General features: G+C 38.1%; 1 protein-coding gene across 3 annotated transcripts in view; it reads right to left on the bottom strand.

The window, feature by feature from the left end:
- Window positions 1-1,723: 1,723 nt before the first annotated feature.
- The window catches only part of tmod2 (tropomodulin 2), a 70,659-nt gene continuing 44,663 nt past the window's right edge, over window positions 1,724-27,719 (bottom strand). For all 3 annotated transcript variants that reach the window (XM_041175012.1, XM_041175011.1, XM_041175013.1), the window contains 7 exons: window positions 13,106-13,228; window positions 11,794-11,874; window positions 9,918-10,048; window positions 8,789-8,896; window positions 7,402-7,545; window positions 6,605-6,749; window positions 1,724-4,517 (listed from right to left, as the gene is read on the bottom strand). In XM_041175012.1, the coding sequence (XP_041030946.1) occupies window positions 4,483-4,517; window positions 6,605-6,749; window positions 7,402-7,545; window positions 8,789-8,896; window positions 9,918-10,048; window positions 11,794-11,874; window positions 13,106-13,228 (767 nt within the window). In that variant the 3' untranslated portion in view covers window positions 1,724-4,482. The remainder of the gene's footprint in view (window positions 4,518-6,604; window positions 6,750-7,401; window positions 7,546-8,788; window positions 8,897-9,917; window positions 10,049-11,793; window positions 11,875-13,105; window positions 13,229-27,719) is intronic.

The raw sequence follows: 27,719 nt of genomic DNA, 5'->3' as shown, positions 1-27,719 counted from the left end.
TGCCGTATTCAATCTGAGGGGATTATGCCTCGAATTAGCCAATTAAATTTTCATTCAAATTAAATTAATTCACAAACTGAGTGCCTCAGTTCTTCCATTAGGACTACATACAACAATTTGCATTTATATGGCATCTTTACAGTGGAAAAACATTACAGGAACACAATATTTAACACTGTGCCAAATGAGCTGATATTAAGACAACTGGCCAGAAGATGGGTCAAAGACGTAGGTTTTAAACAGCATCATGAGAAGGGTCATGAGGACTCGAAACGTCAACTCTTTTCTTCTCCGCCGATGCTGCCAGACCTGCTGAGTTTTTCTAGGTAATTCTGTTTTTTGTTTTGAATTTCCAGCATCCGCAGTTTTTTAAAAGAGAAGGTAGAGAAGAAATTCCAGAGCTTTGGGTCTGCGTACTGCATGCACAGGCACCAATGGTGAAAATTGTGGATATGCAAGGGGCCAAAATTGGAGGAGGTTACAGTGACAGGGAGGGGTGAGGCCATGGAGGGGTTTGAAAACAAGGATGAAAACGTTATATCCTAGTTTAAACTAATAAGATGTATAGATTTAAATAAATCTACAATAATGGCTGATGAAAGGATTGTTTAAGTAGCTATTTCGCAGAAGAGTTAACTTTCTTTTAATTAACACAAGTCTAAGAGACAGATCTAGCCTAATCCTGTCTCACAGGTTGAAAGTGACTGATCAAATGATGCATGACAAAATTATTCAAAAACAATTTTCATGAACAAAGATGAGACCAGTCCTCCATAGTCATCTATATTACATTTCAATCCATATTTAAAGTAGTGAACAACACAATGCAAATACTGAAACACGTGATTTTATTCAAGTGTGGGATTTACTGATTCTGATGAGCATGAACCAAAGTTTTCACATTTTGCAAAAGCATAAATTAGCATTTCAGATCAAAGACCTGGTTTAAACAGAAAATCAAATAAAAGTCCTCCTCCCCTTTTCTAGCATTTGATTAAATATTTCTTTAAATAGACCCGAAGTTTTTTGTATTTGTCGTTACTCTTTAAACTCAAATCCCTTTAAAGGGTGGGGCAGGGGGTCCAAATTCTTTGCCTTACCATACAAGCAGCATGTTTAAAAAATGACTAAGATCTATGACGCAGAACTCTGTGCTCTATGGGCTGTTCCCAGGGATGCACACCGAGACAGACATCAACAACTTGGTGAAAGATGCTCTTTGGTCTGCCAAAGTTTGCCGGGTCTTCCAATGCCAAGAGCTGTCCTCGACCAAGTGTTGCAGACTGGCACATTCCAAGGTCCAGAACTATGTGCTGAAAGACACATTAAAGCTCGAGGCAGCCACCCCAGCGGCACAATGGGGAAAGGTTGCTGTATAAGCCCTCTCAGCTATCATACACTGAGGGGCTGGAAAATTTGTAGAATCCCCTCCAACTAAATGCCTAACATTGAATATGAATGCACAAGTATTGAAATGGTATTGAGGCACTTCAGAGGGGCATATGCTGAATGAAAAAAAGTTGAATTCTATTGCACTTTTTGTAATTTTTCAATTTGAAATGTTTTGCCCCCAGGTTGTATGCGTGATATGGAATGTATATTGAAAATATCAAAAGATTTACAATTGTATAGAGGCACCTAAGAGTGGAACACACTGTACAGAGACAAGTAGGGTTTTTACAAAACATTTTGACTTTAAAATTACAGAATGTACTTTTACAAATTTTATGAATAAAGTATTTATTAGGAAAAAAATGACTACAAGGTAGAGAAACACATTAATGGCTGCTAATCAGGAAGACTCATATACATGACAGCAAGAAACAGGACATGTAAAATCAGAACTTACATATAAGCCTGCCCTTTCAGGGGCTGAGTGCTTATTGCCTAGCTTGCAGTAGGTTGTTTACAAGATAAAACTGTGAACTATGGAAGAGAATTAAATCTGCAAATTAAATCTCAACCAGAAAGGCTTTACCTGTTCAGAGGCAAATGAATTGCTGCATGTAAAATTGATGCTTAGCTGCATGCTGACCAAATCTTACACCAAGGGTGTTCCTGTACCTTGTATCTTAGCACAATGCCCAATTTATAACAAATTGAAGCCTCGTAGGCATAACGCTTGCTCCCTATGGAAAAACAAAGTGCACCATTGTATTTCACACTGAACCCGTTTTCAATTCCATCTTTTAAGCAAGTTCAAATGTAGCTGTTTGGGAACGCGATGTGGCATTTCTCGGATCAGTAAAAGCACTAGAGAATTTGTTCCAGGTAAAGCTTTGTCATCTCACACACACAAAAACTGTGTGTGGTCTGTTGCACCATGAAGTGACACAGCATTCACTCTTACACGGCAATACTTTCAGCAGTGCAGTTCTAAGAGAATTATATACAGGAGTATTCAGTCCTATTGCCCACCTAAGCAGCATGTGGTGATAGTGACAGACTCTCAAATGCATGCACACTACACAGCCTTTACCATCATGAAACACAAAATGACAATACAGCAGATATCACTGGTTTCGTACAATAAAAATTAACTTTTAGATCAGCTGCAGTTATAGTGTCACCGATGTGATATAAATTGGATACAAGACTTTAATGCACATATTCCTACATCAAATTATTAATGTCAATGCTATATTAGCAATGTATTTAAATTTCCGATGAAATTCCCAGTTTAAACTCAAATAATTAAATGAGAAAGGTGAGAACTTAAGTACTAAAAACTTTATTTTCCCACAGGTTTAAATGTAGAATGCTGTACATTTTAAATATACACAGCACTTTAACATAAACTTCCCTCATTCAACAGATTAATTCTTACACAGACTTTACGTAATAGGTTGGTAACCAATTATTATTTAATACTACACAAAACAACCCAACACCTTTAGTGAAGAGTGTTTTATCAGTTCAGTTATAAGGGTAGGCTATATAAATACTTTCAACATCCAATTTTAATTTGTGAGTATTTATTACCACAAATCGGATTTCCACTATGAATAAACAAGCATAACGGAGAAGCTTAACCGTTAACAGTTGAGCATTTATAACAATTTCTTTACATGATCCCACAATATTTATTATGTTTGAAAAAGCCAATAACTCAATGCAATGTATTAATTGATGGGACAGACATCATACATGGGCCTATAAACACTGACATAGCTTTTCATCATGTTGGCATAATATACCTTAACCACACAAACACGCAAGCCTAGGACTTTCGGACAGCATTCACAACAATTTGGTCATTTAAGCATACTACACAAGATACTGGCATGCGCATGGATTTTTTAGTATCCAGAATATTTCCTGCAATTAGTCATGCTGCCACATAATTTCCTATATAAGTGAAGTAGACAAACTCTTAAAATACTCCGCAGATAAAAGCTTCATGAAGGAGGACATAAAAGGGTTACATATTTTTAAACTACTGTACACAGCTTTAACAGTGTGGGTTGGTATGGATTTTTATTTAAATCATTAGGACTTGGTGTAAGCAATCATTCAGATTTGTTTTCCCAATACTAGCACTCCATAGAATCCAACATGCTTAACTGAAAATGCCAGCAGGCTTCATTATTTAATACATTAGGAGAACAAACTACAAAGAATCCAGATTTGCAGATCTTTGGTTAAATAGTTACAACTATTGCCAACTAGCATATTCCTTCCAGAACATAATCTGCAAATGTTTTATTACTTTACTCCAATAGAATTTCCATCAATACAAGTCAATTTGGTAATAAAATGCAGTTGCAGCAAAAGGAGTACAAATGAATTTAAGAATTGCAAGTGGCTTTTTTGGCAGAAAGTCTGAAGAAATATCCCTGTGTCAAGTCTTGATTTGAACTGCTCTCACCACAGAGTGAGCATGCAGAAGAGCAACAGCTACTTGCATGGCCATGGTTCAGTGCTGTACAGCATGGCCAAATCAGCAAAATAATCCTAAGTCCCAAGACAAACTTCGTAGTAGTTTTTTTTTAGTTAATACAAAATTCTTTTTTAAAAAAAGGTTAAGTCTTTTCTGTCTTAGTCCTGATACACTGGAACATTAAGTGCAGTACAAAAATGACACAACTGCACAACACACTACAATTTAGCACGATTTTCATTACAGTATATAAAAGGTTAAAAAATACTTGACGTTGGGCACAGTGCAAATTTCAAGTCAAACATTTTTCTTGTCCTGGATATCTTAATATCTAACATTTTCAAATTACAACATAGTTTGGTGCTATTGATGAGGTCCCCTGAAAAATTAAATCGAGAAGTGTGATGTCTATGGATAAGTCATTATTAAACTACAGTTACTGCTAGAACAGTGGAGGGGTTAAATTCCAGTCTTTTCCCTTCTACCCAGACAGCAAATGCGAGAAAGCCTCGAGCTAGGCTTGGCAACGTGCCCAATGCGTTGTAGTGGATCTTCCATAGGATGAAATACAGCACCAGGCAGGCACAGACTCCAGATTACCATTAGTATGCATCTCTTTCGACTCGCTTTTTGCGAACTGTATTGAAACAACAGAAAGAGAAACAATAGCTGAACAGCTTAAAATGGTATGGTCATCAAGTAGTTTAGAATACATGACAGACAGACACACACACACATACACACTCCTTTTGAAAATCCAAACTTTTCTGGTCAATTATAAATTCTGGAGCATGCATTCAAAGTTCTAACAGGCCAGAAATTAGAAGAAAAGCAGTGAAATAAATAAGATAAAGGCAAAACTCTGAAAATAGCAGTTAGTGCAACGCAGAAAGCTGGTGATAATTAGTTCAGCGGTTCCAGTTCTCCATACTCATCACATTTAATCCAACCTGAAACTTCATGGCTGGGCAGCTGGCAAGGTGTATGAAGAATTTACCCATATTCCAGACTGAAGAAGCAAGATGACAGCAATTAGCAGGAATAAAAAAAAATGTAATATTGAAACAAATTGCAGCATTATTCATCTCAAACTGTTGCTTTGTGGGTGTTCAATAGTTGTTAAGTTTGATTTCAAGGCTGGTGCATCATTTTTTGCTATCTTTTGTCAATATGAAAAGTTTTTGGGAAACATCCAGCACAAGGAAAGTCTACAACTTAATAGAATCTAAAATCTGAAAAGAAGATAGAAAGGGAGATTTGTTATCCTAATAGCAAATATATATAAAACTTATAATAGCAAAGAATCTTTACAAAGGCTTCCCACAGAAGAAATCAGAACTAACGCTATTTATACCAATAAAATATGAAATCACACCAATAAGAAGTTTAAAAAGTTAGGACATCACTACTTTATTTTCTATTATAAGTATTTCAAGAAAGCTTTCAGATTTTGAACATGCAACAGGTTTACTTTTCAGGAAGCAACGCTACTGAAACAGTGTCACCTATTCTGGTCTCTTGACTCAGCGATTGAAAGTAATTGGGTCAGCAGTGACTACACAAACCAAGTGCCTACAGTGGCTTGCTTAAGCTGAAATTTCTTCACAAGGGACCCAATTTCGCTCATACCTGTACACGGCAACATCAAGGCGTTTTGTTGTGTTAATTGAAGTGTCAGTGCTTGCAAACACCTCAATAATGTTTATTACAGTAGATGGATAATTTATATTTCAACCAAATCAATGCCACAGGCTTGGATCTGGTGACAGAGAAACTGACAAAAGTGCAGACAAAGTAAGGGTCTACACTAAATGAAAAAATAAAAAAGGTGAACATTTAGGCATGTCAAACCAGAAAACTTATGAAAAGGAGTGCATCACTTGCAAAAAGGAATAATACTTATCCAGTTAAAAAACTTAGCAAAGTAGCAGGCTTTTGCCAGGGCACATGCTGGGGCTGTGTGGAAGTACCAATAAATATCTTGCCTGCCTGTTTGAAAGTTCTGATGTGTATACTCAATGCTGCAACACCTGATACATTTACCCAAGGTATCAGGAGGAAAGGGAGAGAGAACCTGGTCTGCAATTTCCATTCAAAATTTAATTATCCTGCAATAATCCGAACGACAGCAAAGGGAACACCTATATGCAACTAAATTTGCCATTAAAAGTTTCCAATAGTTTCACTAATTCACAAAATTCAATGGTTCAGCCAAAACTTGATTCAAAATTATAATCGAATTGATCAAAACTCTTACTCTTAATTATCAGTGGCTCTTATGTTCATGCACAAAGGATGAAGACAGGACTGGCTTGAAACTGATGCTATGGGCTACTGTGTATGCATCCCTGCCACTTCAGGATGCAAAGCCTGCTAACATTCATTAGCAAGGTTTGCAAGTGAAGAACAATAAATGCTGGAAACACTCAACAGTTCAGGCAGCATCTGTGGAGAGAGAAACAGAGTTGACGTTTGGTCAATGGCTTGATGAATGCCTAACCAGATAAGTGCTTCCAGCATCTACAGTATTTTGCTTCTGTCACACATGGAAATTATTACTCGAGCAAGTAATTGGATGACGACTGGAACCTTTGGAATTATATTCCAATGTATCAGTGCCTTCAGGGAGGGATAAAATTGGTTGGGCAGGGGTGAGGGGGGCAGAAAACCCAAATTCGCTTTGGAAATTGTTGTTATAAAGCCAAAAGGAATCATAAATCTTACCTATATCATTATTCTTGGTTATGGCCGCAGCTGCCCTTGCTCGTGGTCCTTGTTGCGTGAACTGATATCCAAATTTCAAGATTGAACAGTTTGTCTCCAGCATTTGTGCTATTTCCATTTCAACAGTGGCACCTAACTGTTGGCGCTACAAGCAGAAACACAGTCAATGTAATCAATCTAGTGTGAGAAGTTTACTTTGAGGCTTCCCCCTTATTTCAAATTGCCAATTTGAGACAGTCAAGTAGTTTGAACTGGACATCTTTTAGGGATGGGTGAAAATGGTTTTGGAAAACATTAATAAAGCAATTCTCATGCAATAACTGACTAATTATTAATGCTTTTCAACTTTACAACAGATTAGCAGTTATTGTTCAGAACTCAACATACTCAATCAGTGCAGATATTTCACATTTTGTTCTTTTACATAAAGCAACATACCAGATTAAGGCTTTAACCATTCAAACTACATACATTTTAAAAAAAACTATGCAAAGATTTGATGACATGAAGATATTGAGAAACGCATAATTTTAAATTAACTGAATCCCACAACAGTTTATCTTTGGGGCTTCATGGTAATAAGTTAGATGCTTAGGATATACAGAAAATGTACTGTGCGCTCAGGGTAGATGCAAGCACATTTCAGGATAATTCAATTAGGGTGCAAGAAGGACTATATGACGTTGTAGTTTCTTGGCCTGAAGGCTGTTATATAATATATAGAAAAATATCTAATAAGCTGTCCTAGCAGTATGCCAAAGTTACACAAGTAGAGATTTCAGGCACAAAACACTCACTTGATTATCAATCTTGATCTCCATTAAGGTTTCATTCTCTTTCAGTGCATCAATGATTGCCTGTATACCGACACCAGTGATGAAGTTTGACTCAAGATTTAGACTTCTAAGTGTCTTATTAACTCGCAGCATATCTGCAAAAGCCTTCAAAACAAAAACTTGGTTTGAATGCTAACAGGCAATGTCTCCAAAAACAAGCATTTTAAAAGCACTCACTAATACTAATATGATGTAGCACTGAAATGCAATCAGAATTCTTTTGAACAATGGTCGATGTTGACATTCTCTGAGCATAGTGGCTGAAACACTTCAGTTCAGAGGTCAGTTTTAAGAGGATCTTAAAAATGGAAGGAGGTGGTGAGGATGGGGTAGAGAATTTCAAAGTTTGGGGCCGAGATTGTTGATTGCACAGCTGTCAATGCTGGGGTGAAGAGTATTTGGAGATGCACAAGGGGCCACTGTTGAAGGGACAGAGTTCTTGGAGGGTTGTAGCATCTTGGAGGGTGACAGATTGGGACTGGTGAAGCCATGAACACAAAGGTGGGAATTTTACATGAGACTTTGGGGGAATGGGAGCCAATACAGGTCAGCACAGGGGTGATGGGTTAGTGGGACTTGGCATGGGATAAGTTAGAGAGTACAGTGTTTTGGATGAGACAAAGTTTACGAAAGTAGAGAATGAAAGGTTGGCAACAGAGCATTGAAAGTTCAAGAGGAATGACAGCAACATGGTCAGGCTGAAACAGGGATGAAGATAGGTGATGTTAGAAACGGAAGTATGAAAACTTTGTGATTGAGAGGATATGGGTTTGGTAACTCTGCTCAGGCTCATAACTGGCACGGATGCTTTTAAATTCCTTTAATATAAATTCTAGGAGTTTGACATCCACAAATCAATTCCCCATGTTGTGAAATCCATTTTCTAGAGCTTAGCTGCAGACTTGTAGTCCCAGATAAAGCAGGGCCAATGAGTCTGCTGCCAGGGCTACAGAGAGTGGATTCAGCAAACACTGAGCTGGCTTACAAATGACAATCTCTCAGGGTCTGAATAAAATAGAAATGAGTTTTGTTGACAACTTAATAATGCTAAAGCAAAAACTTTTATAGGCCCACTCACCAAGTTACACCATGACCCAGATTGTATCAGTTTGTGTTTGCGTTTAATGTTCATCTAATCCCAACCAACTCTTCATGGACTGAGGGAAGATGGTTACATTAACCAGCATGCAGATTTTCAAAGAAGCCTATCATCTCACGAGGGAAAATCGTTAAAAAGAGTTCCAGCTCACTGTTTTGATATTTTGCTCTAAACCATAATTCCAAGTTAACTCACTGGGGAACTAAAGAACGTTTCATGAAAACAGAATCAGAGCAAAATTAAACTTACAAAAGCAATGGGGTCATTGCTCCGAGACGCCGCCAGGCTAAACTTCTTCAGGTGAGTATTTTTTTTCAAGGCTTCTGCAAAGTCTTTTAACGTTGGAATTGGAATATTCTAAGGACAGATTCAAGATAATTGATTAATGCACATTGGAGCCACAGTGCACCCCTTCCTCATGTTTCTGACAACTTCAGAGCACTCACTAGCTGCCCATATAAACCACTGGCTGTTCTGCCAGTCTTCAAACAATTTACCTAAGTTTAGAGCTTCCTCTGAGTAACTGCAAGTGAGAGTGTGTCTTACCAACACACTGCATCACAGGGTGGCAATCAAATCTTTCGAACAAATCAATTTGCCACCTACTGATCACGTCTGTCTTTTCCCCTACTCCCTTTTTGCAAGATTTTATAATATAGCACATGCCAACCACTAGGAGGTGCAAGAAAGGAACCAGTCAATTCAATTTTACTCATGTGGCAGGCAAAATTATTGGCAACCCAAATGCCTCAATTTGCTCCATTTCAACATGACCAATGCAATACCTTTATTGGCGATGGCTAAATAATTCTGACCTAACCAAACCTCTTATGCAATGGTTCAATTACTGAGAAACCAGCCTTTGAAGCCAGTTTTCCTACTTAAGTGAGAGGAAAGTCCAATGGTGACGGAGGAAAAATACTAAACAATTTAAATATTAAATTAAAACAATGAACACAACAGGAGGTAAGACAGAAAGAATGAAGGAAGGCAAGGCAGTTGTTAAACATGGAATTTAACTATTCTTGGTAGCAGTTCATTACCATAAATCAAGCTACTGGCATGTATGCAGTCTTACTGCAGTAATGAGGAATTTTTAACATCACAAGATCACGAGCTGAACCTTGCATTAGTCCTCCAGAAGTAGAACTCCATGCAGTTGGTGATGCCAAGTACTTTGTTACGCTGAGTGCTTAGATTCTTTTAAAATTATGCAAATATATTATGGTTATGAAATTTTAATCAATCACAAATGGAATGAACCATTGTGCTAATCCAGTTGCTGGTTACAAAAGCCATTTAGTTTCTTCAAGGTGCAGTAAAACAGCATTTAAATAAGTCATTTAAATAAGAATTTATTCAACCATAACTATCTTACCTTTATGTTGTTAAGATTAACCTCTACAAGTCCAGAATCATTGGCTTTTATTCGTTGTAAACTTTCTTCTACATTTGTTGGGTTGGGAGGTTCATCAAAAACTGGTTTAACCTTTTCACCTTTGACAACATCTGGAAATCACCATTTACAACAATTAGTTCATTGAAAAATTATCCTGAATCTTCAAAAACATTAAAGCAGGATTTGTCAAGAGGCTCAAATGTACATCTAGGTGGCAATAAGCCTTCTCTGGTAGCAATGATGGAAGGAACTGATGGCATAGTGGTAAGGTCCCTGAATTTATAGTCCAGAGGCCCAGTCTAATGGTCTGGTGCCACCATGGCAGCTGGTGGAATTTAAATTCAGTTATAAAAAAAATCTGGAATATAAAGCTAGTCTCAGTAATAGTGACCAAGAACCTATCAATTGTCATAAAAACAGATCTGGTTCATTAACGTCCTTTAGGGAAGGAAAGCTGCAATCCTTACCTGGTGTGGCCTACATGTGACTCTGGGTTGACTCTTAACTGGGCTCTGAAATGGCCACTCAATTCAAGTGCAATTAGGGATGGGAAACAAATGCTGGCCTTGCCAGCAATGCTCATAGCCCATGAAAGAATAAATTAAAATTAATAATTAACATATTAACAACTTGCTGATGTAGCAATCTTTGTGCTGAATCAGTGTTCTGCTTTCAGAAGTCAATATCATAATTGATCTGATACCTATGTATGGTTGTAACATGTACTGGTTTAAGTCTTGTTTCACTGAAGAAATCTGTATGAGTGTTTAATATTAAGCTGATATCAAAGTACTTAGTTTGAAAATAAACATTTAAATGAAGTTTTACCCTCCTGGCATAGGCTTTACTAGTAAACAAATCTATACATAATAAAAATGATAATTGACCAACCTTATCTAAATGCAATATGCTAAAACATTGCCATCTTAGTTCAACTTATTATCTAGATTAGGGGGGAAGAATGGAAAGAGAAAGACAACACAGCTACTCAGCACCGTTGCCAGGATTTCAGTAAAACTTAAATGATGGACCAGTGAAATTTTCAACACCGTGTCCAAAATATCTAGTATCGATTATATCCTTCAAACACAGGTTGTGCCTGGAAAGAACGTTTTGAGCTGTGCAGCATCAGGGTGAAGTATTGGTGGTTACAGGTCTGTTACTGGTGTAGAAAAATCTGCAGCAAATTAAGAATGCCATACAAAAAATACACTGGCTTGATGCAAAACATCTTTTCTCTACATTACTCTGGTGCCAACACTAAATAACCCGAGTAATCAGCAAGCTTGATACCATGGTGTTTACATGAAATATTACACTATGATCCAAATATTTTGATAGACTTACAAATATTAAATTTGGGGAAAATCCCATTGAAAAGAACACATTTTAAACTGGCATCAGCCAACATGATCTTTATTTACTACTACTAGTTTGCATGCATCTCTGACTGCGCATGTTTTTTATAAAAGGAAATTTTAACTTAACTTACTTAGCTGAACATATTAATCTCCTGATGACTAAATTGTTTTGGCCTGTATGTGTCTCCTTCACTCAAGTCTATGTTTAAACTAGATATTCTACTTGGGCAAATCAAAATCTTTATTCACTTTACTCCCAACCATTCCACCATGTTAACAGCTGTAAAATGAATATTCATCAGCCTGAGAATTTCACCATTCCAGAAAAAACAAGCAGATAACAAAAACTTGATTATTTTCCTGAATAGGAAATGAAAAATTTCATAACTGTTGGAACTCGCCAAAGGATTGTCCTATTTCTAACACAGATGCAGTAGCAAAACACTCAAGTGAAACATTTGTTAAAAAGTAATAACTTCTTTTTTCCAACTTACTGTTTAAGCCGCCTTTGCTTCCACTGCCAACAGAATCTAAGTAATGTGTGTTGCTCACCAAAGTGTGCATCCCTAGAATGGCTGAAATTAGGAAGCAGGAAATTAATGAAATCTTAATAACAGCTTTGCTAGTCTCTCAGTCAAATACATCAGCTTCAATTTAGTTCTTATCCAAGCTATAAGAAAAATAAATGGATTATTGAAACGTGGATTATTTAATTCAGTTACTTCGTGATTTCCCCTTAAATGACAGGCAAATATCCTACATTAATTGAGATTAGATAAACAAAGGTTTTAAGTATTTCCTGTGGTGCAACAAACATGAATTTTTCTAGAAGTACGTCACTAAACAAAAGCAGAGCCGCTGAAATTGGCAGGAATTTTCTAGATAAACTGTTGGAATTCAGTTTTTGCAAGCAACTTGTTACTAGCACTAAGTCTCTGAAGTGCTATAAACAAACATCATGAAATATTACCACTGAGTGTCGTTTTGGAATCAAATCTCAAGTCAGCTGTGTTGGGGGAGATATCAGATAAAGACTTTAACAAACTACTTGAAGTCCTGACATCCCAAACCTGCCTGAAAAAGGTAGTCACAATTATTGTACATAGTTTTTGTCTGAGGGTATATTATCCCATTTTCTTGATTTATTCAGTTTGCTGGTTTCCACTTGAACAATGCAACTCCATTTCAAAAGGAGAGCAAGCACATTAGTGATAATCCATGTAGCTGGACAGCCAGGTGAGCTGCCCAATGTATTTCTCGCCAACCCTACGCCACTGGAAACATCCATCAACAGTGGAATGACCAAGAGGAAGAACAAGCAGAATTTAGAGGATCAAAGTTATATCCTATAATTCTGTGGTACTGGGTGTTAGACATTTAATGGCAGTTTGGTGGATAAAGTGAATTCATGAACTACATAAATACCATAGATGAACATGCTGCAAATCATAAAACATATTCAAAAAGAGGAGATACACCATAGACAGAAGTTCTCATCAATCCATAAATTGCAGACAAAAGTTGCCAGCAACTAAACTCCACAGATGCAATTGTTAGAGCATCTGCCCCTCTAAGATTATTTTCTCTGAACTTTGCCCACACTATGTAGTAGACCCTTTGCCATCTTTGCAGTTATTATTCTCAAATTAAAACTAAACCTACAATTATAACGAGGAAACAAAATCCACCAACTTTTAGAAGTTTTGCACAATTCCCTCCCTATCTAGCTCCACCCAAGGGAAGAACAAATGAATTAGAAGTGCACCAAAACAGATATTAAAAAAAGCTGTGCTCACGATGGTTTACCTGCAAGGTCACAGAGTTCTGTATCCGTTGCACTCGTCAAGGCTTCTTCCAGTTCTGGATCCAGTGTCACTTTCTCTTCCACACGCTGCTCCACAGGTTTCTGCTTGGGTATCCATAATTTTCCTGTAACAAATCATTTTGAAATGATGTTCCAAGGTGTTTCCACTCTATTTTCTCAGACTAGCTTCTAGTTGATATACGTAACAAAGGCTAACAAGCCTAATCTAGTTATAACTGAAAAAAATTCTCAAGTCAATTGGAGATTCTACACCTTGCCCCTAAGATAGCCAAGTAAAATGTAACAATGGCGTTGTTTCTATATAAGTAAAATTAGTAGATATTAATCATGTTTACATTATGCTATTACATTTTGTTAACAAGAGCTGGGAGTGAGTCAACAGTGCAATACATCACTTGCTTCCCAAACAGAAATTTGAGGTTTGGATCATAGCACAGCTTGCGACTCAAAATAGCAGCTTATTTCAGCTAGATTACTAGATCAGAGAGTTTGTTAAATGGACGCATTTTACAATCCATATTACTGCCTGTTCAATGGTAGCCATTAAAAAGAACAAAACTGTGCAGACTGCTGGGAAGCTAGTAATAAGTTCAACTAGCATTAAAAAGCACCTTTAATGAAGGAAAAAGAGGCCATGGTTGGTGTCTCCCGAAAAGCATGCGCAAGAATGGTTAATGGGTCAGCCCTATATGTTAAGGGCTACTTAGATTTATATAGCACCTTTAATGTTATAAAACATCCCAAACACATCACAAAAGCATAATCAGACAAAGAATGACACTGAACCAAAGATGGCATTAGGACAAGTGACCAAATGCCTCGACATTTTTGAGGAATGATATTCCACATATGGAGTTCCAAACAGCATTTGACAAAGTTCTACTTCAAAGGCTGCTATTTAAGCTAGAAGCAGTAGAGACTCAAGGCAAATCAGATGGGCAAAGGTAGCCTATAAAATCAGTTCAGGGTGTATTCTGACAATTTCTTAGGACTATATGTTCTGGAGCCAACTAGGGTGCAGTCTGTTCCAGACCTGGTAATGTGCAATGGGACAGGATTAATCAATAACCTTATGGTACAGAAGCCTGTAGGTGAGAGCGGTCATATCATGAGAATTTCATGTTCAGTGTGAAATGGAGAAGTGTGGGTCTAAGACCACTGTTTTGAACTTAAACAAAGGTAATTATAAGGGTACGAAGGAAGAGCTAGCTAAAGTGAATGGAAAACTAGTTAAAAAAGGTAGAGAAGCAGAGGCAGACTTTTAAAGAGATATTTAATAATTCTCAGCAAAGGTTTATCCCAGTGAGAAAGAAAGGCTCTTCGAAAAGAATGCATCATGGATAAATAAGGAAGTTAGGGATGGTATCAATTTGAAAGAGACACTGTACAAATCTGCGAAGGTTAGTGGTAGGTCAGAAGACTGGTCAGCTTTTAAGAACCAGAAAAGAGTATAAGGTAATAGAAGAGGGAGAAAGTAAGGTATGAGAGAAAGTTACCTAGTAATATAGAAACTTGCTATCTGTTTTTATAAGTATACAAATAAGAAACGAGTAATGGGCCTGTATCCACTGACATTCAGAAGAATGTGGGCGATCGTATTGAAACAAAGATCCTGAGGGGTCTTGACAGGATGGATGCTGAAAGGATGCTTCCCCTTGTGGGAGAGACTAGAACTAGGGGAGACAGCTTAAAAATAAGGGGTGTCCCATTTAAGGCAGCAATGAGGAGAATTCTTGCTTCTCAGAGGATCAAGTGTCTTTGGAACTCTTCCCCTGGGAATGGTGGAGACAGAATCATTGAATATTTTTAAGGCAGAGGTAGATAGATTCTTAACTAATAAGGGAGTCAGATGTTACCAGGGGTAGGGAATGTGAAGCTGGCCACTATCTGATCACCCACTACTGAATGATAGAGCAGACTCAAGGGGCCAGGTAGCCTATTCCTGCTTCTAACTCATATGTTCGTATGTCTATGGAATTGATAACGAAAAGCAAGGAAACGGAGATGGTGTTGGTGTTGAACAGGTATTGTGTGTCTGTATTCACTGTAGAAGGCAGAAAACTTTCCAGCTTGAAAATCAAGAGGTGAAAGGGAGGGGAAACTTAAAACAAATCATCATCACCAGGAAAAAGGTGCTGGGAAAACTATTAAACTTAAAGGTTAACAAGTCCCGAGGGCCAGATGGCCTGCATCCTAGGATCTTAAAAGAAGTGGCTACAGAGATAGAAAAGGCATTGGTTATAACATCTCCCAAAATATAACATCTCCTTTGATTCTGGAAAGGTCCGAGCGGTTTGGAAAACAGCAAATGTAACACCTTTATTCAAGAAAGGAGGGAGACAAAGCGGGAAACTACAGGCCAGTTAGCCCTAACCTCTTTCATAAGGAAATTGCTAGAATCCATAATTAAGGAGGTTATAACAGGATACTTAGAAAATCACAACGGCATCAGGCAGAGTCAACATGTTTTTGTGAAAAGGAAATGGTGTTTAGCTAAAATGAGTTTTTTGAGCAGGTATCAAACCAGGTGAATAAAAGGAAACCTTTGATGTGGTGTATTTGGATTTCCAAAAGGCATATGATAATGTGCCACATCAAAGGTTACTACACAAAATAAGAGCACATGCTGTAGGGAGTAACATGTTAGCATGGATAAAGGATTGGTTAGTTAACAGGAAGCAGAGAGTAGGGATAATTGGTCTTTTTGGGTTGGCAAGTTGTGCTTAGCAGAGTGCCACAGGGACCAGTGCTGGATCCTCAACTATTCACAATCTATATTAACGACTTAGATGAAAGGACTGAATATATGGTAGCTAAATTTGCTGATGACACCAAGATAGGTAGGAAAGTAAGTTGTCAAAGAGGAGGTAAAGAGTCTGCAAAGGGATACAGATAGGTTAAGTGAGTGGGCAAAAATTTGGTAGATGGAGTATAATGTGGGAAAATCTGAACTTGTCCACTGTGGCAGGAAAAATAGAAAAGCAGCATATTATTTAAATGGAGAAAGATTGCAAAACTCAGTGGTACAGAGGGATCTGGACATACTGGTACATGAATCATAAAAGTTTGTAAGCAGGTACAGGCAGTGAATAGGATGGAATGTTGAGGCTTATGGCAAGGGGAATGAAATATAAAACTAGGGAAGTTTCACTGCAGGTGTACAGGCCTTGGTGAGACCACATCTGGAGTACCATGTAGAGTTTTGGTCTTCTTATAAAAAAGGATACAAGCATGTTAGAAGTTCAGAGAAGGTTCACTCATCTCATTTCCTGGAATGTAGGGCTTATGTCATGAGGAAAGCTTGAACAGGTTGGGCCTGTACCCACTGGAGTTTAGAAGACCTTACTGAAACATACAAGATCTTGAGGCACTTGATAGGGTGGATTCCAGGAGGATCTTTCCTTTTGTGGGGGAAACTAGAACTAGGGGACAGTTTAAGAATAAGATATCTCTCTTTTAAGGCAGAGATGAGGAGAAATTTTTCTCTGAGGGCTGTTAAGCCTATAGAATTCTCTTTCCCCAGGAAGCGGTGGAGGCTGGGTCATTTAGTTTATTCAAGGCTGAGTTAGATAGATTTTTGATAAACTAGAGAGTTGGGGGTTATGAGTCAGACAGGAAAGTGGAGTTGAGACCACAACCAGATCTTATCAAATGGGTCAGCAGGCTCAAAGGGTCGAATGGCCTACTCCTGCTCCTAAGTCCTATGTTCCTAAAACCTAGCCAATGTTAGTCATTGCATAAGATGTTGCAAGTTCTCATTAAAGTAAATAAGTTGGAATAAGCAAGTGCTGAGTAGGTGCATGGGGAATCAATGACAGGAGGCTTACTTGTTCTAATTTACATTAATGACTTGGTTGATTAATTTAAACAACTTGCATTTATATAGCACCTATTGTGAAACTGATCACCAATCAAGTGGAAAATAATCAAACATATTCACAGGTGCCCTGAACAGAAAATGTATGATGTAATCAAAAAACACATGGGTATTGAATGAGTACATGGTTGAAAGTTGTCTTATAGCTATGGCAAATTTAAAGCAGTTGGGCAGTAAAAAGATCCATAGATATGATGCCAAGACATGCAAAGAACAAAGATTCTAAGTAGAGAACCTACTACTGATGCAACATAACTTCAATACAAAAAAATCCTTACCTTGGGCTTTTAATCACACTCTCACTCTGAGCTTAAGGTAGACTCCACAAACAAATTTGGTTCTTTTCAAACTAGAAATGACCCAAAAGATAGGCAGGTTGGCAGAGGGGGTGGGGTTGCTTTTTTAGTAAGAAATGAAATCAAATCGATAGCAAGAAACAACGTAGGGTCAGATGATGTAGAATCTGTGTGGGTAGAGTTGAGGAATTGCAAAGGTAAAAAAATCATAATGGGAGTTATGTACAGGCCTCTGAACAGTAGTCAGGATGTGGGGCACAAGATACACCAGGAGATAGAAAAGGCGTCGAAGAAAGGCAAGATTACAGTGATCATGGGGGATTTCAATATGCAGGTAGACTGGGAAAATCAGGTTGGTAGTGGATCCCAAGAAAAGGAATTTGTGGAATGTCTACGAGATGGCTTTTTGGAGCAGCTTGTGGTGGGGCCCACTAGGGAACAGGCAATTCTAGATTTAGTGATGTGTAATGAGGCAGATTTGATAAGGGAGCTTAAGGTGAAGGAACCCTTAGGAGGAAGTGACCATAATATGATAGAATTTACCCTACAATTTGAAGGGAAAAAGCTGGAATCAGATGTAATGGTATTACAGTTGAATAAAGGCATGAGGGAAGAGCTGGCCAGAATTGACTGGGAGATGAGCCTAGCAGGAAAGACAGTGGAACAGCAATGGCAGGAGTTTCTGGGAGTAATTTGAGAGACACAGCAAAAATTCATCCCTAGGAAGAAGAAGCGTTCTAAAGGGAGAATGAGGCAACCATGGCTGACAAGGGAAGTCAGGGACAGCATAAAAGCTAAAGAGAAAGCATACAATGCGGCGAAGAGCAGTGGGAAACCAGGGGATTGGGAAGCTTACAAAGACCAACAGAGGACAACTAAAAAAGAAATAAGGAGGGAGAAGATTAAATATGAGGGTAAACTAGCCAGTAATATAAAAGATTGCAAGAGCTTTTTTAGATATATAAAGGGTAAGAGAGGCAAAAGTGGACATTGGGCGGCTGGAAAATGACGCTGGAGAAGTAGTAGTGGGGAACAAAGAAATGGCGGAGGAACTGAATAGGTACTTTGCATCAGTCTTCACAGTGGAAAACACGAGTGACATCCCCAAAGTACGACAGAGTCGGGGGGCAGAGGTAAGTTTGGTGGCCATTACCAAGGAGAAGGTGCTAGGAAAACTGAAAGGTCTGAAGGTGGATGAATCACCTGGACCAGATGGATTACATGCCAGAGTTCTGAAGGAGGTAGCTGAAGAGATAGCGGAGGCGTTAGTGGTGATCTTTCAGGAATCACTGGAGTCAGGGAGTGTCCCAGAGGACTGGAAAATCACTAATGTAACCCCCCTGTTTAAGGGAGTGAGGCAAAAGACGGGAAATTACAGGCCGATTAGCCTGTAGTCATTGGTAAGATTTTAGAGTCCATTATTAAGGATGAGATTTCAGAATACTTGAAAGTGCATGGTAAAATAGGGCAAAGTCAGCAAGGTTTCATCAAGGGGAGGTCATGCCTGACAAATATGTTAGAATTCTTTGAGGAGGTAACAAGTAGGTTAGACAAAGGAGAGCCAATGGACGTAATCTACTTGGACTTCCAGAAGGCCTTTGACAAGGTGCCGCACAGGAGGCTGCTCAGTAAGATAAGAGCCCAAGGTGTTAGAGGCAAGGTACTAGCATGGATAGAAGATTGGCTGTCTGGTAGGAGGCAGAGAGTGGGGATAAGGGGGTCCTTCTCAGGATGGCGGCCGGTGACTAGTGGAGTTCCGCAGGGGTCAGTGTTGGGACCACAACTTTTCACTTTATACATTAATTATCTAGATGAAGGAACTGAGGGCTTTCTGGCTAAGTTTGCAGATGATACAAAGATAGGTGGAGGGACAGGTAGTATTGAGGAGGCGGCAAGGCTGCAGAAGGATTTGGACAGGTTAGGAGAATGGGCAAAGAAGTGGCAGATGGAATACAACATGGGGAAGTGAGAGGTCATGTACTTTGGTAGGAAGAATAGAGACATAGACTATTTTCTAAATGGAGAGAGAATTCAGAAATCTGGAATGCAAAGGGACTTAAGAGAATCCTGGACTAGGACTCCCAAGGTTAACTTGTAGGTTGAGTCAGTAGTTAGGAAGGCAAATGCAATGTTGGCATTTATTTTGAGGATTAGAATATAAAAGCAGCGATGTGCTGCTGAGGCTTTATAAGGCTCTGGTCAGACCACATTTAGAATATTGTGAGCAATTTTGGGCCCCGTATCTCAGGAAGGACATGCTAGCCCTGGAAAGGGTCCAGAGGAGGTTCACGAGAATGATCCCAGGAATGAAAGGCTTAACATATGAGGAACGTTTGAGGACTCTGGGTCTATATTTGATGGAGTTTAGAAGGATAAGGGGGGATCTGATTGAAACTTACAGATTACTGAAAGGCCTGGATAGAGTGGACGTGGGGGAGATGTTTCTATTAGTAGGAGAGACTAGGAACCGAGGGCACAGCCTCAGAGTAAAGGGAAGACCTTTTAGAACAGAGATGAGGAGAAACTTCTTTAGCCAGAGAGTGGTGAATCTATGGAGTTCACTGACCCAGAAGGCTGTGGAGGCCAGGTCATTGAGTGTATTTAAGACCGAGATAGATTGGTTCTTGATTGGTAAGGGGATCAAAGGTTAGGGGGAGAAGGCAGGAGATTGGGGCTGAGAAACTTATCAGCCACGATTGAATGGCAGAGCAGACTCGATGGGCCGAATGGCCTAGTTTCTGCTTCTATGTCTTATGGTCTAAAATATTCAAGAAAGGACTTAAGAACATGCAATGAGAAAACAATATATCCCTATTCCTATTTTCCAAGTAATCACCAGGTTAACGAAGGTCTGAGATTATCCAACAAGCTCATCCTTTTTTGTAAATTGCTATAGCCCCTTCAGCTCAAACATCTCATCACTATCTCACCTGTCAGAAAGGACACTATGCTGATTCACTAATTTTTCCTCTTCACACAGTAACCATATATAGTCTTAAAAAAGACAGCTATACCTGCTGAAACAGATTGGGGGGAGTGGTAAAGGAGAAAGGTGAATTTAAATTGAGGTTCAGTGGTGAAAGGGGCATGCTATGAAGTCGCAGCTTTTCCAATCCTTCAGATGTGCAGTTTTGGTCTCAGTATTTGAAGAAAAATATAATTGCTTTAGCAGAGCTCAGGAAAGGTTCACTCGACTCGTTCCTGGAATGAAGGGCTTATCATGAAGACAGGTTGAACAGGTTAGGCCTATACACAATGGCGTTTAGAAGAATGAAAGGTGATCTTATTAAAACAAAGATCTTGAGAGGACTGGATAGGGTGGATACTGGGAGGATGTTTCCTCTCGTGGGACATAGTTTAAGAATAAGAGGTCACTCTTTTAAGACAGAGATGAGGAGAAAGTTTTTCTCTGAGGGTCATTAGTGTGTGGAATTCTCTTCCTCAGAAGGAAGTGGAGACTGGGTATTTAAATTTATTCAAGGCAGAATTAGATAGATTTTTGTTCGACAAGGGAGTCAAGGGTTATGGGGGCAGATAGGAAAGTGGAGCTGCAACCTCAACCAGATGAGCAATGATCTTATCGAATGGTGCAGCTGGCTCAAAGAGCCAAATGGCCTACTCCTGCTCCTAAGTTCCTGTGTAAAAAGGTAATTTTCTTTATTTACTCAAAAGCATACAATTCCAAGCATTTCTGATTTCAAGAAAATATACGTGTTTTGGAGTATTCCCAAACAAGGAAATTAGCAAACTAAGTATCTTTTTCAAGTGAAGTCCTTACTAGTAGTTATGTACAGTGACTTTCAGAAGTCACTGAATCAAGATTTAGAGAGTTATGAACGAGAAATGAGCTTAAAAAGCCATTCATACAAAGAATGGAACATTTGTTGAACTATTTTCGATGTTTTTATTCTAGAACAATGAACAAAACCCAGAACACTCCCATTCCAAGTTTGGATGAATAAACTCCTTTCATGGAATAGATGACATGTTGTAAAGCTGGGAGAGGACTTTTATACAGAAAAGTTGTCTGAAGATTTCTACTTGAAAAAAGTTGCATAGCTTATATTATTGGTTATGAGCCCGATGTAAGATGTTATATGCGAGCATATTTAAAAACGTTTACATGTGCACCTAGCGTATGGTGCAGAATAACACCAGTGGTGCAAGTTCAAACCCTGCACTGACTGTGGTAGTTCAAGGAGGGCTGCCTCCTTGCCTTGCCCCAGGCTTGGTGTGGATTGGAGCCCCTCAAGCTATTTAAACACTTATCTCAGAGAAAGAGATGCCTATGGTTCCTTGTGGATGAGAGTTACTCACCACATGTGCGCCAAATTCAAAATGATTAAACTATTATATTTTTAAGGAAAGTATATGAATATACCCTAGCTAAGAGTTTCTTCCAAGGTTTGCTCTTCAGTTAAGCTTGCTATTATTCTTGTCTATATTTATGGAAATCTATCAAGTCCTTAAACATATTAAACACATTATAACTACACAGCTATATCACAGCTGCACAGACACACAACTTTGAACATAATCTTGTTAATCTCCAATTTTAATAATCTTGGCTATCCTTGCTTAAACTATTTCTGCAACAGATTGCTACTATCAATTGACATTTAGATGCAGGAAGAATCAGTTCTTAAATGACAATAAATTGATTACATTATTGTTTCCTGTTGATCAGTCTCTTAAGAACTGCCTCCGGATGCAGAAATTACACAAGAATGAATCAAAAATATGTGACAGCTTCTGGAATAAAGTCAGACCGGGTTTATCCGAATATATTATGAACGTCCACTTACTTTACAAATTGAAAGTCAACACCAGATTAATGGAAATGAAGAGCCAAGAGAGCAAATGTCAAATCAAGTTACTAATTCCATACTCAGTTCAAAAATTACACACTGTTCGTTTATCAAATGCCTAGTAGTCCTGCAATTACTGAACACAAGTGAAACAGAACTGACATTAACCATTTTATTCCTCCTAATTTGAATAAAAAGCAGAGCAAATATGGACAGATATAATAAGCAGCTAATGTAATATTCAAAAACATACACTCTTACCTTGCCCACTTCAAATATTTAAAAACTGAATTATAAAAAGTTTTATTTTTAATGTTGAGTGAGGAAGCTGCACCCAAGGTGCTAAAAAGGTGGTTAATACTCTTCAGCTATTGCTCTTTCGATCAGATGGCTTGATAAATCAGAGAGGGCTTTAACATCAACTGCATAGTGTGGGACTAGATCCAAGTCAAAGTTAGGCCCATACAGGCTGGAGTGTCAGTTTCTCTTTCTGCAGGACATTAGTGAACTAACTGTGTTTTAAAATCACAAAATAGCAGCATTTATGGTCATTTTCAAGTGCCAGCCTACAAACTGACAGAATTAATCAAATTCAAGCTTCACAACCTGTCCCTGCACTATTCAAACTCTTAATCTTTCCATGTCCCTTAAATGATTTAAGTGTAAGAATGGAATGCACATTAAATGCACTGCCAGTTTGTTACTGGCAACAACGTGCACTAGAGTACAACTACATTTGCCTATTCTTTAATGACAGGAAAACTAGGCAATAAGAAACTTGATATTTACAAAAAAAATCTTACCTTGGGAGGTTTTATAATTAGGAGGGATAACTTGGCAACAGTCTTAGCGAGGACAGTAAAGTTTGATTACTACTACAAAGATTGTACCATTTGGATTCAGAATTTTACAGGGTTTTGTATTAACAAAAATAATTATAATGGAAAATGGCTGTTGATCTGAAACTTGTTCAGATCCCCAGACATTTGGGGCAATGAGGTTTGGATAAATCAGATCTGACTGTACAATGAACCAAGTGCATGCAATCTTCAGTTGTCTTTTGCAGCATCTAGCCCAATCACTCAGATGTGTTATGATGGATAGAAGTGTATTAATCGAAATAACTTGCCATGGATGCTATAATGCCAAAACTGATATCAAGTACTAATTGCACAATCTATATAACTTAACAGTTTGATGCTACAAGTAAGAAAATCCAGAATTATATCCTAAAACTGAAGTGTTGATTGGTGTGTGTCAATGAATCAATTATAAAGAATGATAAATGGTGCATGGCCCAAACGTTTGGAGATTTCGAAAGTTAAACCATTGGAAATGCTATGCAGCAGTAAACAGCCTCAATGGAAACTAAATGCCAGAACAGTAGGATCAAGAAGCTTGTAAGTTTGGAATGATAATCGCTTCTCACAAAACACAAACCTTAGATGTACATATGGTTATCCAACTGATGGTGCTTGAAAGATTTTAAAATATTGGTCCATTGTACCTGTCCAGCCTCAACATTTTCTACTGGATAATAACAAACATCAGAAAGCCAGCCCTGCAGGTTCCTGAAGTCTATATAAACAGGAAGTCGTGCATATGTCTGATTTGATCATAAATAATCAAATAATGAAATGATAATGAAACCTCAGTCTTTATGGTTTCGCGCACACACATTTGAACCAAAAACATTCAATTCCAGCTGCTCGTCCTATTTGATAAATCCCAAGATGGAGCGGACCCTCACTCTAGCTCTGCATCTTTTAGCTCCATGTCCCAGCTCATGCCCTCCACTCTCTGGTCTGACCTCCTGTGAACCACCACATACCCACCAGCAAGAACTTTCAGCATTATATGACCTACACTAGCTGGTCCCTCACCCTCTGTCACCTCCTCAAAAGCGTCTCCAAAAATTTCTCTCTGATCACCTCGTATTATACTAATAGCTGCCTATTTCTCTTCACTGAAATGCTTTAGCACATCCATCACCACAAACTGCCCTACATCCTTTTGTGTAAGAGTTCAAATTACCCAAAATATTGCTTAAATATTTTAGAACTGCTTGAGAAAATATATACTTCATATTCTCTTAAAGATTTTCAAAATGTAACCAGAGGGTGAAATGCATGTTGAAACCTGTACTGTTAGCCTCGCAAAGGTAAAATAGATGTACCTGAGATTCTGTACTGATACTGAAAGGAAAAACATGCCTTTTCCAGTTAATTGTAGTAGCGATCTGCCTAAGGGTAGATTCCCTAATCATTTCTCCACAGCTTGCTGCCTTGCGCTTTCATCTTCAGTTGTTCATAGAAGCCTCCCTATTTTCAATTTCCTGTTGTCCAAAATCATCATTCTCTTTCTTCCTCTTGGTCTACATCCCTCTAATCTTCCTTCAATTTAACTCCTTCAGCAAGTTCTCATGCCTTAGAATATGATCAGTCTAACATTGATTTTTTTTGCTTGGTATTCACTAATGATCTTTCCTCCTCCACCATGCTAGGAACTTCTGCAACTGAACGGCACCATCCTTCTCCAGAGCCATTTTCACAACTAACTTCTGGAACTCTGCTTTTCTCAAGGTCCACATTTTAGCCCCATACAACAAGGCACCCCAAATCGAAGTCTTGGTAATTATTTTCTCAAGATCTCTTCTCATTCTTACACTGAGCAGTTCTTCATATTTGGATTAACTTTTCTAAATCAGGAAGAATAGAGAACAGATTGCTAGATAATCCAGTTTACATTCCAGTGGGTAGATAGAATAACAATAGAGATTAGCCATGATCTAACAGAATGGCGAAATGGACTTGGGGAGCTGAATGATCTACTCGTGCTCCGGAGGGAGGGAGGATACGTACATACATACACACACATTATCATCTCTCAATTACATCCCTATCCCATACGCAAGGCCCTTCAAATTGTTTGTAATGTGTCCAGATCAGGAGTTCAAAAGCATCTTATAATTCTAGCCTGCAATCACTTTCGAATTTTATTATGCTTTTCCAGTAATTACCTGATAGCTTTAAGACATAAATGGTTTCTCAAAATCTGTGCTCTCCCACGAAAGCATTGGTATGGTTATTAGCAACCTCAAGCTAAATCTGTTTTTACTTTTGCAAGAATGCAGTTTTGGCAAATAAACAAATTAAATATTACTCAAATATTGCTCAAAGGTGATCATATTTACAAAAAAAACCAGGGTATGCAAGTTACGTTCTGTGGAATGCAAACCTTTCACATACACCCCAAAATAAAGGTCAATCTATAGACATAATCCAGACATCAATACTGTCACTCCAATCAGCTCAAATATTTGAACATTAATGGTCAATTTTTCCTTGCCCATGGCTGACCAAGGTGAGGCCAACTATTTTAATCTCTTTTCCTTCCCCAATGCTCCACAAATACAAGGGTCAGTCGCAGCTGGGATTGAAACTGGTTCTCTCAACTGACAGTTCAACATTTTGCACTCTTGGTTCACATTAGTTTGAACTACTTTTGTCGATTTTCCCCCAATTGTTGTATATTTTACATTTTAAAAATCCGCAGATATTAGCCAAATACCATTGGTCACATACCCAGATAGAGTATAAGAATATTGCCAACTCACAGCATATTCATTACTTATATTTCTAGAGAATATTTGATTTGTAGCTAAACATCCTCTCAGTGACATTTATGTTACAGAAAGGGTAAGCAAAATGGTTACAAAACAACTACACAGAGGTAAAGGTGCAACAGAGACATGCTGAAAGCTAATGCTCCCATCAGTGGTCATTAATAACATAACCCAGATCTGGAATCTGTTGGTTAAGTACCTGCTTCGCAGATATTAAATTTAGATTGAACTTTTTATAAAAACATCATTTATAAATTCTCACTTCCACTTGAAATCTTGTTATTCAATCTACCACATTCTGAGTCTAACTAGTCTTATAAAGCTTAACCAAGTTTTTAGATTTTAAAACCATTTTCAAGAATTTACTCAGCTAATAAAAACTGCATTACAGACCAATCAGTCTGAAGTTCTTACACAGTAATGTAATGGTCCTAAACTCCTCAAATACTTTAAAGATATAAAACGTATACAAGGACTATTCACATAAAATCTCAATTTTTCCTGCAGCATTTGGCAAGAATTGGTCACACCATCAATTTAATTGAGAAGTATAGATAAGTAGGCATGTAGGAAGTGTAGCGAAAGGAATTCTCCCTTCTGGCTTTCTCTATAACCACTTTCCAACTAGTCATTTGGTTTCAAGGAATTTCCACCACAACCATCAGCTGAGATCAGGAGTCAAAGTTCTTACCTTACCTACCAAACCAATACCAGAGAGGCAAGTACTCAAAGGCCACATTGAAAATACTGTTTTTGCCAACACTACAGAAAAACTATTACAGATAGCCAATTCAACATTCTTTACAAATCATATTAGGCTACATTACATTAAGCTACAAAAATCCTGCTGAAAGCATTTGCCCTATATCCCAATATTAATATACTTCCAGCTTAAAATTTAAGAGTTGTTTCAAATCACAAGCATATTATGCTGATGACACAAGGCAAATTTCATGCCAAATCCAGTCAGCATTCTAACTGCAAACATATGCGTCAGTTGAATAATTTTCCCATTCTAGTTTAGTTTATATCATTGAGTAAGTTAAGTAATTGAGACTGTTAAATCAGATCCAGGCTATTGATAATACCAACAATTCAGATAAAGTACCACATTCTGAACAACCCACACACAAAAAAACAATCAGGAAAAGGACGAGGAGGATGGGGGTGAGATATGAAAGTAGAGACAAATGAAATCACTCGGGGATCCTCCTTACATAACGATCAGAAGTTTCAGTAGTTTTTAACGACACCAGGGAAACAGTTGAGGTCATTTAGCAAGTCTAAAAGCATGAGATCAAGATTCCATTCATTATCTGAAGATACATAAATTTAGCAACAAACAGTACTGCATTTAGCAATTTTGGTCAATTGCAATGTCACTTTCAACTCCTCCAAACTAGTGCCACAGATTAGGTAATGTTAGCTTTGTTTAAAAAAAAAAATGGCTACAAATATTTGAAATGGTATGATTTAAGAAAAATATTAGTGAAAGAAGAGTTTTTGTTTAAGTTCAACTGTATTACCAATAACCCCAGTTGTCTTTGAACATTAAAATGAACAGCTATAAGTAATCAAATGTTCAAATTTTAACAAAAGGCAGTGGTGGTGTGAGTGGAGAAAGAAATGATCAGGAACAAAATTTTTCAACTGAGGAAGTCTCACCTGAGGCAGAGGCAGTGGCAGCTGCTGCTCCTGTGGTTGGCATTAGGATGCGCAGCAGAGAGCATAGGTTAGCAAATACAGAAATCCAGCAAAATAAGGACAATAGATAAGAGAAACAGCAGAGGCATGCAAGGTATCCAAAATAAAGGCTACCTTTAATCAGGAACAATAAATTTAAATGCAACACAAGGTTGGCATTTAACAGTCCATGCATCACCACCATAATTCATGAAGAAAAAACATTAGAATGTAAATCTAATTCCAGCATCATGCTAAATAGGTACTCCATGCATGACGTGTTCCTATATTTAGTACATGCAACAG

This window comes from Carcharodon carcharias, chromosome 26 (genome assembly GCF_017639515.1).
Source record: "Carcharodon carcharias isolate sCarCar2 chromosome 26, sCarCar2.pri, whole genome shotgun sequence".
NCBI lineage: Eukaryota > Metazoa > Chordata > Chondrichthyes > Lamniformes > Lamnidae > Carcharodon > Carcharodon carcharias.
The sequence above is the reverse complement of the archived record's forward strand: the minus strand, read 5'-3'. Positions and strand labels throughout refer to the sequence as shown.